The sequence below is a fragment of the Corella eumyota genome, chromosome 7 (genome assembly GCF_963082875.1).
Source record: "Corella eumyota chromosome 7, kaCorEumy4.1, whole genome shotgun sequence".
NCBI lineage: Eukaryota > Metazoa > Chordata > Ascidiacea > Phlebobranchia > Corellidae > Corella > Corella eumyota.
The window spans coordinates 5,565,389-5,579,691 of NC_137496.1; the positions used below are offsets into that span (position 1 = coordinate 5,565,389).

Below are 14,303 nucleotides of genomic sequence, written 5' to 3' on the forward strand. Positions count from 1 at the left end.
GAGTTTATCGGTTTAAAATGGTGTATGTATGAATGAATTGTTTTATTGGTAAATTTTAGCTGATTTTTTTGTTTTATTCAATACAGTTGTATTAACTTTTGGTTAATTTATTTGTGTTGCAGAGGGGTAACGACCGGTGACTGTGACCCGATTGAGTTAACAACCCTACTTACTTCAGGAATGAAGGGTTCCGAAGTCGATTGTTGTGACTTAAAAGGTAACATTTTTTTAAAAAATTTTTTAAGTAAACTTAAAGACTAAGTTTTTTTCAATAAATTTAAAGTAAAACTTTTTTAAATATTTTTTTGTATTGAGTTATATTAGTAAAATTTGGAAAAAAATCAAATGGCATTTTTCCGAGGGGGTTAATTCGAATGTCGATAAAATGGCATATTTTTAAATATGGTTCTTGGTCTTATTTTTATTTAGTATAATATTTTATGGTAATATGTATTTTATTGTCAGTACTTGTTTTTTATCCCTATTAAGGTCGTAGCCCCCTTCACGAAGCTGCACGCAAAGGGGCAATGATCTGCTGCATGCACTTAGTTGAAAGAGGAGCAAATATTAACCGCCAAGATCTGGATCAAAACACGCCGCTAAGTTTGGCAGTAAAAGCAGGGCATAACAGGTATTCATACATTTTGTCAGAACTTAAAGGATAAGAAATGCTTTTTATTGCTAGCCTGCTCTATAAATTATTTATTTTTTGTATATATCTTTATCTTCGATGTGGGAAAGTCGAATGCGCGACTTAAACATAGAGTAACATTAATTACTCTGACCCAGTCACGAATTGCCTGTAGCAGTTTGAGACATTTCATAGATTTTAATTGCTTGATAATTAAACTGCTGATTAAGTGCTGGCTCAGCAGAAGTTTCATACCATTAATAGCGCCTTACTCAAGGGTGCTACAGCATGAGAGCAGTGGGGATTGAACCCACGACATCATGTGTGGTGTAGCAAGTGTTCTTATCACTACACCATGCTGCCAGTAATTTTTAAGATTATATGTGTACTTTTCACAACACTCATGTTGTAGCACCTTCAAGTTAGGTGCTATAAGCAATACGATGCTGAGCCCATTTTTAACAGGCTTATTATCTTTTACATAATAGTATTAAATACTGTCAAAAACTGTGTGTTAAACTAAATGCCGGCACATGATTAGTCTGTAAAGTCGGCCTCTTAAAATTGCAAATAAAGATGTAAATATATGTTTATTACCTAATCTTAAACTTGCAGTTTAATGTTTGTGCTTGTATCAAGTTTAAAAGTTTACTTCATGCAGCAACATGTAAGCAGTAGGGATCAAACTCAGGACCTCAAGTTCTAATGCCAAGTGCATGTTACCACTGCACCAAACAGTCAGTTTTATATTTATTTTTTTTAATGTTCTAAAATTGTTTTTTTATATTTTATCTTAGTTGTGCTGTGATGTTGATCCAAAAGGGAGCGAATGTGAATTCAAATGTCATTACAATCCCGCTACCACCAGGAGGAGATAAAGAAAAGGAGCTAACCAAATGGAAATTAAAATCTTTGATTTTTCCACAAAGGAAACCAACTTGTGAACCAGTTTTCAAGGTAAATTAATTTTTTAAAAAGATTGTAAAAATAAAAAAAGTATTTTAATTGCAATTTTTTCTTAAATTCATAGTTTTTTAAAAATACAAAAATTTTTGTTATAAGCTTTAACGACCATTTTACTTTTAAATTTTTTGATTTTTAAATTTACAAATGACATTTTTAGTTTTATATTTCATTTGTTTTTGTTAGTTTATTTTTGATGTTAATTTCAATCACGATAATTTTTTAAACTGTTTTGTAAAATACATCCTTGATGTGGAGGGTCAATTTAGTGACCTAAATATAGAGTAACATTTGTTGCTTTAACCCAGTCTCGAGTTGACTTTAAAATATTATTGATAATACATTTCATATAATTAATCTGTGAATTGTGGTATGACTTAGCAAAAGTTTATATTGTTCATAGCATCTTATTTAAGGGCAAAAAAGCATGGTAACAATAGAAATAAACTTTGGACCTTATGTAGTAAAGCCAAATGTTTTAACAAGTACGTTATTTCTAGGTTGTAGTGGAAAAGGGATGGCAGGGAGTTACTTATGTTATGTTAGATAGATTGGAGGCCTGTGGAGTCAAATATGCATCAGCTGTGGAGGTAAAATACAACTAAAAATTTGTTAAATTAAATTTAAATAAAAATTTAGCCTAAACTGTCTTTTAATTATAAGTATTCACTTAAACTTGCACTAAAAAATTAAATTTAGATAAAATAAATATTTGTATTATTTTGGTAAAATTTTCCTTTGCTAAAAAAATTCAAAAAACAATTTTTTTTAGTCGGCTATGAAGGCCAGAAAGTACCAGGTGGTGCTCTCCCTGTTGCGGAAGCAGAGAGATGGAAGTAAACTGTGCGAGAAGAATAACCAAAAACAAAATTTGCTTCATGTTTTGGCCATCAACAAACCGGATAACACTGATGTTCAAATAAAGGTAAAATTATATTTCTTAAAATATTGTTTAATTCTTGTTGTAAAAATGCCAACTTTACAGCCTAAACATTTTTTAACCCGACTAAGTCTTGGGTTGCCTATGTCAGTTTTTTAATATACGTGACCTTGTGATAATGCCTTAAAAGTGTAAGTCTTGTTAGCTCATTAGTAGAGACTGCTTTGACATAGAAGCAGTGGGAATCGAGTCAAGGACTTCAGGTAGTATTGTCCCTGGTCTAAACACTTCAACCATTCTGCAATTCTTGGTGTAGAAAGCTAAAACAATTTAATATTTATTTAAATATTTTTATTGATTGTACTTCAAAAATTTTTTCGTTTTGATTTAAAACATTTTAATTGAAGACTGCTGTGACATAAATGCAGTGATAATCAAACCCAAAACCCTTATGGTTCTTTCTACTATATAAAGCTATCACATCCAAATGAAGCCTCCGGTTTTAACTTCTATTAAGGGCATTGAACCATTTTACTAAAATGCCATTTAATGAAAACCATATGCCTAAAACATTTTTTTACCGACAATGATTTGTTTTATTAACCCCATCCTACCCTAACCCTCCTTTGTGTAATCTCCTTTAATTTCTGAAAATATGTTAACCTAAATTTTTTGTAAAAATGTTGTTTACGAAATTTAGGTTTTTTTTCCGATCACATCATAAAAGCATAGAACATTTTTTTTTGTATATATCTTTATCCTTGATGTGGGAAAGTCGAATGTGCGACTTAAACATAGATTAACATAAGTTACTCTGACCCAGTCTCGAGTTGCCTGTGGCAGTTTGAAATATTATAGATTATTATTGCCCAATAATTATACTGCTGGTTAAGTGCTGACTCAGCAGGAGTTCATACCATTTAAAGCGCCTTACTCAAAAGATCAGTGGGGATTGTACCCACGACCTCATGTGTGGTGTAACAAGTGTTCTTACCACTACACCAAGCTGCAGGTCTACAACCTTACTCTTGAATTTAAATATTTTATTATTTTTGTTACTAGGTTGCCAAGGTTTTGATAGAGCGCGGAGTACCGAGTTATACAACAGATGATTTTGGTTGCACCCCGTTACATTATTCCGCCTTCACTAAAAATATTCAACTCATCAAGTTCTTTATTGGTAAAATTACGTTTCACTTGTACTTTAGGGTTTTTACACAAACTGGTTTATCTTACTGTTTTTAACTTCAAGATTTACACTTTGTCTTTGCTAATTTACTTTTTTACTTTGCAGTCCTTATTAATTCTTCTTGTACTTTATGGTCTTTGCTAATTCTCTACTGTACTTAATGGTTCTTTATATTCTATCTTGTACTATACAGTTTTTACTTTTTTTTCCATACTTAACATGCTTCTCAAATTCTCTCTGACTTTAAGGTCCCCAGTATTTTTTCTTATACTTAGAACATGCCTCCCAAATTCTCTCTCTTTAAGGTTCTCAGTATTTTACGCTCCTTGCTAATTTTCTCTTGTGTATCCCGGTCTTTGCCAATTCTTTTTTTTCTTTATGCACCTTGCTAACTTTCTTTTTTAATTATCGGGATTTGCTAATTGTTTTTTTTTTCAATTTATGATTTAAAAAATTAAAAATTTGCTTTTCTTTTATTTTTTTAATAAAAACTAAATTTAAGAGCGGAATCCTTCTTCATTTCGTGGAATGATTGCGATGAAGGATTTGACTGGTCGAAATGCATTTGGTTCATTGTTGTGGAATTCTACAATTACTGATGATGTCACAATTAACATTTTAAGGTGACAATACAGTTTTTAGTTCCAATCGTATTTTGACAATAACAATTTTTTTGAAAATTTTATTTTATGGAATTTTTATAAAATTAAATTGTTTAAAAATTTTTATGCAAAATTGTAAAATGTTGTTGTACATTTTAAATTTAAAAATTTTAGGTTTTTTAAAACTATGTTTAAAACAAATTACTGTCATGTTATCAATAACTATTTGCCATATTAACATTTTTATAAAAACCTTATGCACGACAACACTATTTTATTAAACATTTTCTAATAAACACCTCTTGCCCTAACCTTACTTTGAAAAATCCCTTCAATTTGTGAATTAATGCTGACTTAATTTTCAGTAACATACTGTTTTTTTTTAATTTTGGTTTGGTAGTATGGGCTAATATGGTTAAAAATACATTCATTAGCAACAAAGGTTTTAATATTTAATAAATTTAAAAAATTTTAATAATTTAATTTAAGGATATTCCTTGAGCACGACAAGAACAGTGGGGCCATCAACCAAACTTGCAAGTTTCCAAATTTGCCGATCGAGTCAATAGTCTCAAATTTTGAGCCTTCAAACTTAATTGAGAATTATTTCAACTCCGAGATAGAAGGAATTGTTGCAAGTCCTCTTATAAGAGCTATTCTGCTTAAAGCTCACAGGGTAATTACAATTTTTAAAATAAAATTTTATAGTCAACCTAACTCAATTGTATGTAGTTTAAATATTAGCTGTTTTTATTTGTTTTATGGCCTTCTTAATTTAAGGTCTCAATAATAAATATTTAAGGCAAATGCTGAAAAAATGAAGATATGTTACATGAGGTTCTGTGTTTGATTCCCACTGCTTTCATGTCTTAGCATCCTTAAGTAAGATGATATAAGCGGTAATAACTCTTGGCAAGCTAGAACCGTTTAAATTATTTAAACAGTAAAATGCAACTTAGACTTGGTCTGGGCAACAAATATAACCTTATGTTTAGGCTGTAAAATCAACTTATTTACATGCATTAATCACTTAAGAACTATAGTAAATACTTTTTCTGCAAAAAATCTCACTTAGTAAACACTTTTTTTCAGGTTGTTGATTTGTTGTTGGATTACAATGTTGACATTAACTTACAAGTAGAAGGAATGAGGAATCAAACCTCGTTGATGTTAGCTGTTAAACAGGTTTTTATTTTACTTATTTTAAATTTTACCTGGTTTTAATCATGCAAGGGTTGAATCTTGTTAACAAAACTGTTTTCAAGACTAGAAATCTTAGGTTTGATTCCAACTACTGCTCTTTTAAAAAATATATTGTTATGATAAAAAAAGATTTTTCAGAGCAATCAAAAAAAAATGTATTTTTTTTTAAATATTTGTACAAGGTATACTTTATAGTTAAGTTTATTTTTGAAATAATTTACATGACTTATTGAACCCGATATCGAGTTAAAATAATATAAAAATATTAAAATTATTTTTTTTTATTATTTGATATGTCAGTTTTGCTTTTCTTTAGTTATAATATTCATGCAGTTATATTGCTATTGTTTTATCTTACTACTTGAAATATAATTTTATTCGGTTGTTGATCTTAACAATTGTACCCTTTAAAATTATTAAAACGCTCGTATTATTCTACTTTGTTATTACAGAATGATGTTTATGTCGTTCGCAAACTACTTACTCACAAAACCCCTATCTTACTTTCATCGTTGGACAATGACGACAAAAATGTTTTGCATCATGCAGCAAAACCACTTGAGTATGGATACTGGGAAAACATGACTATTTTAAAGTAAGTATATTGTTACAGTATTACCTATATATAGTAGGGCTTGATGGTATATATATATATGTATGTCCAATTTATAGGCTTTTAAAAAAATGCTGTTTGTGACGCGTTGGTAAAAAGTTCAATTCTTTTATTGTACTATCTATGAGTTGCATTTAAACTTTAGGTTTTAAGTTCAAATCTCACTGCTGGCATGTTGTAGCATCAAAGTTGTTGCGTTATCGCAAATTTATTACATTTTCTCTAGCTGTTTAAATTTAAAATATTATTAATTTTAAGTTATTTTTAAGCTTGCCAGTTTTTTTAACATAAATGTATTAGGAAAATTATTTTAATAACAAAATTGTTTTGTCCTAGCCCAGTCTAAAAAAATAGTTTTGTTTAAAAAATATTTATTTTTTCAGGTTGTTATTAGAACAGGGTGTACCAGTTAACCAAGTAGACAAAAGTGGAAATAATGCATTGAGTTATGCTTTACAAGGAGGCTCTGGCAGAATGTCTGATCAACTTCAAGAAATCATGGGAATTTCTAAAGAACTTTGGGTAATTTAATTTTTTTTTTTAATTTTGTAAAATATTATAAATGCTGAAAAGTGTGAAATTTAAAATTATCAAATTGTGTTTTTTTTGTCACTGAAGTTTTAGGGTATTATTTTTTGGGGTTATTTATATATTAAAATATTTTTAATTTTTGAATAAAATATATTATTATTTTACACTAATTGTTTGCAATTAAAATAACTTTTCAGCATAAACTTCCAAAAAAACAACATTCCATCAGATTTTAAATTTAAAAAAAAATTTTACAACTGTTATGTAAGTTTTTATTAATATTAAAAACTAGTCAATAGCCCACCCGTCTGCTGGCATTTTAGTTGTAGTAATATGGTCACAACTCTTATTTAATATTTGCTCGCAATAATTTGCCAGCGCGCCACAAACAACAGTTGTATTTATTTTGTAAACCTATTAATTAAAAAAAAATATATATTACTATAAAAGTAACCACTAAGCTTTATAATATAGATAAATGTTTTTACAAATATGAAACATTTTTTGGTGAATTTTAAAATTAAAAAAAAAATCTTTGCAGGTGAAACCGACATGTATTACTGACATTGTTGATGATGGAATAATATGGGATTCAAGCGTCCCTCAATACGAGGGAGATGCTGTCACTATTTTGGATCGGATCCGGGAAGATGAGATCGAAAATGAAGGGGAGTTTCCTAATCCACATCCAGATCTCTTGTCAGCTTTAAGAGAAGCAGGGTAAAAAATGCGTACCTAAAATTTTTTAAAGTTTATTCTTTACTTTTACAGTCCTACCATATTTCTGATTACTTTCATAGTTCTCTCCTTATTTTTTAACAGTTCTTACTCTATGTTTGGGTAGTGGGTAACAGTTCTTACTCTATGTTTAGGTAGTGAAGTCAACCTTCTTACACCGAGGATAATAATATTTAAAAAAATTAATTTATATTTTTTTGGATTACTTTTTTGATTCACATATTTTACTACTTTTACTTTCCTAAAATTTTCTGAGAACCAAAAATGGGACTTCATTCAAAAATTTATTTTAACTTAATTTACCAAAGTTGGAAATTAAAATTTAAAATCTGTTAAAATTAAAATATTGTAACAGGGAAATTGTTTTCGATCCTCAAGTTGGAAAGTTGTGTGATGTCTTCTTGATTGCAGTCGATGTTCAACAAACTGGAAATGTCCAATACAACTTCTTTAGAATGCAGGTGAGATTAAAAATCCAAATATAATGGAGCTAAGTGTGAAATATATATACGGATGTCATATTTATATGCTGTTAAAAAAAAAGCCTTTTGTGAGCTAAGCTCTAGGTAAATTGTTGCAGAGAAATGTTATTTTTTTAAATTTTCTTGGATATATCTTTATCCTCGATGTGGGAAGGTCGAATACGCGACATAAACATAGAGTAACATCAGTTTCTCCAACCCGGTCTCGAGTTGCCTTTAGCAGTTTGGGATATTATAGAGATTATAATTGCCTGGTAATTATGTTGCTGATTAAGTGCTGGCTCAGCAGGAGTTTGTACTGTTTATAGTGCCTTTCTTAGGGGGACTACAGCATAAGAGCAGTGGGGATTAAACCCACTGACCACTGATCTCATGCTTTAGCGTGCTTGAGTAAGGCGCTATTAACAGTATGACATTCTGCTAAGCCAGCACTTGATCAGCAGCATAATTACCAGGCAACTGTAATCTCTATAATATCCCAAACTGCCACAGGCAACTCGAGACTGGGTCGGAGTAACTGATGTTACTCTATGTTTAAGTCGCGCATTCGCAAAAAAAAAAAAATTGTAACAAAGCCTGTAGGGTGGGCAATTGACTAGTAACTATTGAAAAAATATATTGAATTTTTTTTATTAAAAATACTTGAAAAATTTGCCAAATAAATGAGTAGAGTCAAATATGCAAAAAATTACACTGAAAATAAATTTTAAAAACATAATACTTTCAAAACTATTATGAATTTAAATAGCTTACAATATGAAAAAAAAATGATTTAGGTGATCCACCAGAAGGGAAAGAACCTGTACATGTTTTTCATGAGATGGGGTTTGATCGGGGAAAAAGGAAATTGGCAAACTTCTCCTTTTAACACACCAGCAAACGCGATTAAGGAATTTGCAAAGTATTTTAAACTTAAAACTGCAAACGAATGGAGAAGCGTCAATAAGTACTTGATTTTTCCATTAAATTTTTTTTTAACAATTTTAAAACTCATAAATAGTTCCTTCTATGCAACTAATATGTGTTCATAATAATTTACTAGCACAATGGCATTTTTTCTGTTAAAGGCCTTTTAGTTGGGCGCATATGTCATCCACTAAGCTTTATTATATATAAGTTGGTAGCGTTGCCAAATATATTCTATTTTAGTGTTGTCCTAGAAATGGAGATAGCGCAAACATGTCAATATTACAAGATAGCACAAACATGTCAATATTACACCCCTCTTTGATAAAAATAAATAATATAGCAAAGTATTTATTTTTATGTAGTACTTATTCATTTTTAGTTTATTTTTAGATTTTTAGGTGAATAAAATATGAATATTATTTAGGATAAATTTTTAATTTCAGTGTTGTCACTATTAATAAAGAAAATTGATTTTTTTAGTTTTAAGCCACAAACACGAAAGTACCAGTTGGTGGCAGCAGAGGTGCAAAGACGACGTGGGGTTGCCGACCTTGAGTTCGACCTTTACTCGGACATGACCTCTCGCCTGACCCCTGAAGTTCAACTTGCTTTCTCGGATATGGTAGGCTTGCCAAATAATTATTAAAAACAGTGTTTCAAAATATATGTTTGTAAACTTGAAATCAGTGTTTCCAAGTAAAAAAGTACCAGTGTTTCCAAATAATAAAGTACCAGTGTTTCCACACAATTTAAAATAAGTGTTTCCAAATAATTAAGTACCAGTGTGTTTCAAATAATCTAAAATTAGTATTTCCAAATGATTTAAAATCAGTGTTTCCCTAGATAAACGTGGAGAGTATGAAGGAAGCGATGAAGGAAAGCACGAACGTTGATCCAGACGTGATTCCGTTCGGGAGACTGGAAAAGGAGCGACTTTCGCTGGGGATTGAAATTCTCAACGAAATCAAGTTTGTTTATTTTCAAATTCAATTTTTTTTTTATTAATTGACTTTTATTTAATTAATTTTTTTCTATAACAACAACTTAATAATTTTTTTTTTAATTTTAATATTTTTATACTAAAAAAATTTTCTAAAATGTAGAATTAGTTTGGATTTATGCCCATTTTTGTAATTATCTTACAATATTACCGAACCAATTATATAATGGCAAAAGCAATTCAAGACTGGATTTGGCTGACAAATGTTACTTTATGTTTAGTCTGTGAAGTTTGCTTTTACACGGATAGTAAATAAATAAAAAAAAAATTGAAAATTGTTAATATTTTAGAGAATTGTTGAAATCGACTTCAGAATTAAGGAAGACCGATCCCCAAGATCAAATCAGATTACAGAGGACATTAGAAAAGGTAAAAAACGTCTTTCAGAAAAAACTAATTATTTTTCTAGTTTTCGATTTTAAAATATTGTTTATTTGTTGATAGTTTTATAGATTTCTCTGAATTATTTTATTTTTAATTAAATTTTATTTATTTTTATTATCATTTTTTTAATTATTTTTATTTACTTTTATTTTAACTGTTTTTACTTTTAGATTCAACAGCGGAGCACTGAATATTATCGAGTCCTGCCACCGAAGGGCAGCATTTTCGATCGAATTCGACCAATCAGTGACGTTTCAACACTCACTAAGTTAATGAAACAAACAAAAAGGTTGTCGGAGTTAGAATTTGCAAACAAAGTATTACTAGGAGCCCAATACAGGATCAACGGTAAATTTTTTTTTATACATAAATATGTGTTTTAGTTCTTCCTTATTCTTTTTTTTGTATATATCTTTATCCTCGATGTGGGAAAGTTGAATGCGCGACTCAAACATTACTCGTAGGCGCCTTACTCGAAGGGCACTACAGCATGAAAGCAGTGGGGATTGAACCCACGACCCCATGTGTGGTGTAGCAAGTGTTCTTACCACTGCACCACGCTGCCGGTCAGCATTCTCATATTTTGCATAAACTTATTATAATTTTTGTTGTTCAATTATTAAAAATGGCCGTTTGCCTACTTGCATTTTAATTGTCGTATTATGGACGCAACTCTTGACTAATACTTGCATGCGATAATCCACCCGCATGATAAATGACTGTTTGTTTTAAAGGCCGAAAAATTAGACATAAATATACATAAAAAAAAATTTTTTTTTTTTAATTTACCACCTTTATCTTATTTTAAATTTAATTTTTTCTTTATTTTTCCTTTTTTTTAAAGTAGTTTTAATGTTTTTATTTTTAGAGATGAATCCACTTGATTATGTTTACCGCTCGGTCGGGGCTAAAATTCAAGTCATGGATCAAAACTCAGATGAATCCCAATATTTGCTGCAATGTTTACATAATACTGGAAGTAAGTACTGTTCTAAATTTTTAAAACCTAATATTTTGATGTCTTACGATAGTGAGTTTGATTCTCATTGATAGAATGTTGTAATAGCATATGGTAATGGCTAAAAGCTATGGATTTGGTTTAATTTTTAGTACTAATATGCCATTACGACTTTGGCCCTAAAGTTTTTCGGTTTGATTTTCATTTCTAAAATTTTATTCTCAAGTATGTCTAAAAGCTGAGGCCTCAGAAGTGATTCTTATTGTGCCACTTTATTACCTTTAACTAATTAGCACTGAAGGTTCAGGGTTTGATTCCCAAGTTTTATTTATTTTTTGGGCGTTTAAAATTTAAGTATATGTTTGTTTAAGAAAATTTTTAAATTTAGTTGTTTTTTTATCTTTTAATCTTGTAGGTCCGAACATAAATGTTGAATGTATATTCCGAGTGAACCGAGTAAGTGAAGCCAACAATATTGTTTCAACAAATCTCGGGAATTACAAAATGTTGTGGGCAGGCACCAATATCCTGAGTTTGCTGACAACTTTAAATGAGGGATTACAACCCACTGAAGCTCCCGATAATGGGAATTTAGGAAAGGTGAATAATATTCAGAAATTTATAAAAAAAAATTCAAAATTTGTGTTTTGATAAATTTTTGTTCCATTTTTTTAAAATTCGCTTTAATAATTCTCTAATTGAGCGACTCTTTTTACATATGCTTTAACGTATTTAGTTATTATTGATGTGGGAAGGTCAACTTAACGACCTAAACATAGAGTAACACACCGAATCTTGATAATTAAACTTTTTATAAATTGTTACCTCAGCAAAAATTCATATCAGTTATACCTTATTTAGAATGTTATATTATAAGAGCACTCAGGGTACGAATTAACGTTTGAAAAACGATTCGCTAAAAATGAGGTCGCATTTTTAGAGTAATTATTAGGTTCAAGTCATAATCTTCGTTTTTTTGTAACACTTCACGCGTTGCGTGGCATTTTTAAAATGTAACGTATTGTTAAACAATCGTTAAGAATATTTTGCACAAAAAACGAGACATTTTTAATTCTTTTAAGGCTGTGTTATGCATTTAAAAAATTGCGCAACAACTGAACGATCTCGGGAGCGAAATTTATGCATTGCCAAAACATGGAAAGTTATTGTTATCAAATGCCCTATAGTAACCTACATTTACGCAGGATTATGATGATGTAATTAAATTAGTGTGAAACCGGTTCAAAATAGATCGTAAAAATATACACGAGAGTTTTATCACTGCCTGAACCTTTTTTTTGTTGATTCGCTATTTCTAATATATTTGTAAAAAACGATTCGCTAATAAAAAAAACGATTCGCTTTTAGCGAATAGCGACCCGTTATTTCGTTCCCTGGCACTGGTAATAGAACCCAGGACCTCATATAGTAAAGCCAAAGGTTCTAACCACTACACCACGATGTCTATCTAAAAATCAAGTTTAAATTAAAATAATTTTTAATACATTATGCTACAAAAGAAATTTTTTTTTCAAATAAAATTAAAAAAAATAAACTACTTTATTTTTTTACTAACTCAGGGCATATACTTGTTTGATATGGTGGCCCGTGCTGTACATGATTGCAAAATTTGGGGAGCCGAAAAGAAGTATTTACTCTTATGTCAAGTAAGAAAAAGTGTTTACTATTATGTCACTAAAAAGTTCTTACTCGTATATTAAGTTTATTCCTAGACGTCAATAAAATGTATTATTGTTGTATTACTAAAAATTGAATATACGTTTAAAAAAGAGATATTTTATTGACAATGAGATATTTTCATTTTAACCCCGCCTTACTTTCCCCCTCTGCTAAAAAATGCCTTATTAATATAAAAAAAATGTGCCCTGAATTTTGGTAAAATGTCAATTTTAACTTTTGTTGAAGAAACATGTCTAATAAAAAGTTTTCAGTAACATTGGCCACTAAATAAGTTTTTACTAAGGTATCAAATTTAAAGTATTTACTTGTATTTAAAAAAATTTTGAGGTATTGCAATTGTTATTTAAAAGTTCTTTTAATTTTTGTTAGGTTGCATTGGGCAAAGTTACCGAGGTTAAAGAGAATTCTGGAAAACACGACAACTCGATAAAAGTAGTCGGAAAATATTCACCAGATCCAAATAATCAACTTATCTTACCAGAAGGTTTCTAAATTTTAACTTTTTTAGGTTTTTGGAATTAATAAAAATACGGGCAGTGTGGTGTAGTGGCCAGAACATGAGGTCGTGGGTTTAATTTCCACTGATCTTATGCTGTAGCGCCCTTGGGTAAGGCGCTGTAAACGGTATAAACTCCTGCTGAGCCAACACCTAATTAGCAGCATAATTATTGAGCATTTATAATCTTTAACATCCCAAACTGCTAAAAGCAATTCGAGACTAGGTCAGGGTTACGGTTGTTACTAAAAAAATTGTTTTTCTCGCTTCCTGTTAATTTTTCACTTAATTTGTATTTGGATATAACAAAATTTTGTTAAAGCCAGCAGTGGAAATTAAACCTTTACTGTCGTGAAGACTATTTTGTAGGTGATTATATATATATATTGGAAATTTTTAGGGGGTTCTATTTCTTTGGGTCACAAAGTGAAAAATAATGAGGTGACCGGATCTGCAAACTACTACAATGAATACATGGTGAAGAATGCTGACCAGGTTATTAAAAAAATTAGTTTTTTAAATTTTAGATATTTGCATTTAAAAAAGATCAAAATTTTTTTTTAATTAAATTTTTTTTTTTAGGTTTGTATCAGATACCTGGTAAGATTCAGTAACTCTGACGAGAAGCCTTCGGGTTCGAATCCCAGCGCTTGACTTTAAAAAACTTTTAGAGATCATGTAAAATGAATTCAAACAATTTTTAAAAAAATGTTTAAAAAGGATTTTTTACTGTATAAAAACGTGCTATAATTGGTTTGTATATACTAACTACTATTGTATTTGCATTTATTATTTTTTTTTGCTATAAACAGATTAAACATAAAAAACGTTAAATTTTTAACTGATGTTGCTTTTTAATTATTTTATTATACTTTTGTTGCATGTTTTTGAATTTTTTTTGGAAATGAGTTTTACAAGCTACAACAATCATAAATCAAACTAGCCAAACTGCAAATTATTCGCCATTTTGTATATAAATGTGTTGTCTAATAAACGAATCTAATTCACGACAACTGTTATGAT

The 14,303-nt window shown here is 29.8% G+C and overlaps 1 protein-coding gene across 2 annotated transcripts in view; it reads left to right on the forward strand.

Moving 5' to 3' along the window:
• The window catches only part of LOC145760540 (poly [ADP-ribose] polymerase tankyrase-like), a 127,568-nt gene extending 113,285 nt beyond the window's left edge, over positions 1–14,283 (forward strand). For both annotated transcript variants that reach the window (XM_082574455.1, XM_082574456.1), the window contains 24 exons: positions 123–217; positions 490–631; positions 1,429–1,588; positions 2,095–2,184; positions 2,367–2,519; positions 3,537–3,654; positions 4,166–4,286; positions 4,755–4,941; positions 5,358–5,450; positions 5,921–6,063; positions 6,465–6,603; positions 7,154–7,332; positions 7,706–7,811; positions 8,609–8,778; positions 9,222–9,363; positions 9,585–9,709; positions 10,032–10,110; positions 10,296–10,473; positions 10,994–11,104; positions 11,499–11,683; positions 12,664–12,750; positions 13,154–13,268; positions 13,681–13,775; positions 13,863–14,283. In XM_082574455.1, the coding sequence (XP_082430581.1) occupies positions 123–217; positions 490–631; positions 1,429–1,588; positions 2,095–2,184; positions 2,367–2,519; positions 3,537–3,654; positions 4,166–4,286; positions 4,755–4,941; positions 5,358–5,450; positions 5,921–6,063; positions 6,465–6,603; positions 7,154–7,332; positions 7,706–7,811; positions 8,609–8,778; positions 9,222–9,363; positions 9,585–9,709; positions 10,032–10,110; positions 10,296–10,473; positions 10,994–11,104; positions 11,499–11,683; positions 12,664–12,750; positions 13,154–13,268; positions 13,681–13,775; positions 13,863–13,934 (3,085 nt within the window). In that variant the 3' untranslated portion in view covers positions 13,935–14,283. The remainder of the gene's footprint in view (positions 1–122; positions 218–489; positions 632–1,428; positions 1,589–2,094; positions 2,185–2,366; positions 2,520–3,536; positions 3,655–4,165; positions 4,287–4,754; positions 4,942–5,357; positions 5,451–5,920; positions 6,064–6,464; positions 6,604–7,153; positions 7,333–7,705; positions 7,812–8,608; positions 8,779–9,221; positions 9,364–9,584; positions 9,710–10,031; positions 10,111–10,295; positions 10,474–10,993; positions 11,105–11,498; positions 11,684–12,663; positions 12,751–13,153; positions 13,269–13,680; positions 13,776–13,862) is intronic.
• The last annotated feature ends 20 nt before the right edge of the window (positions 14,284–14,303 follow it).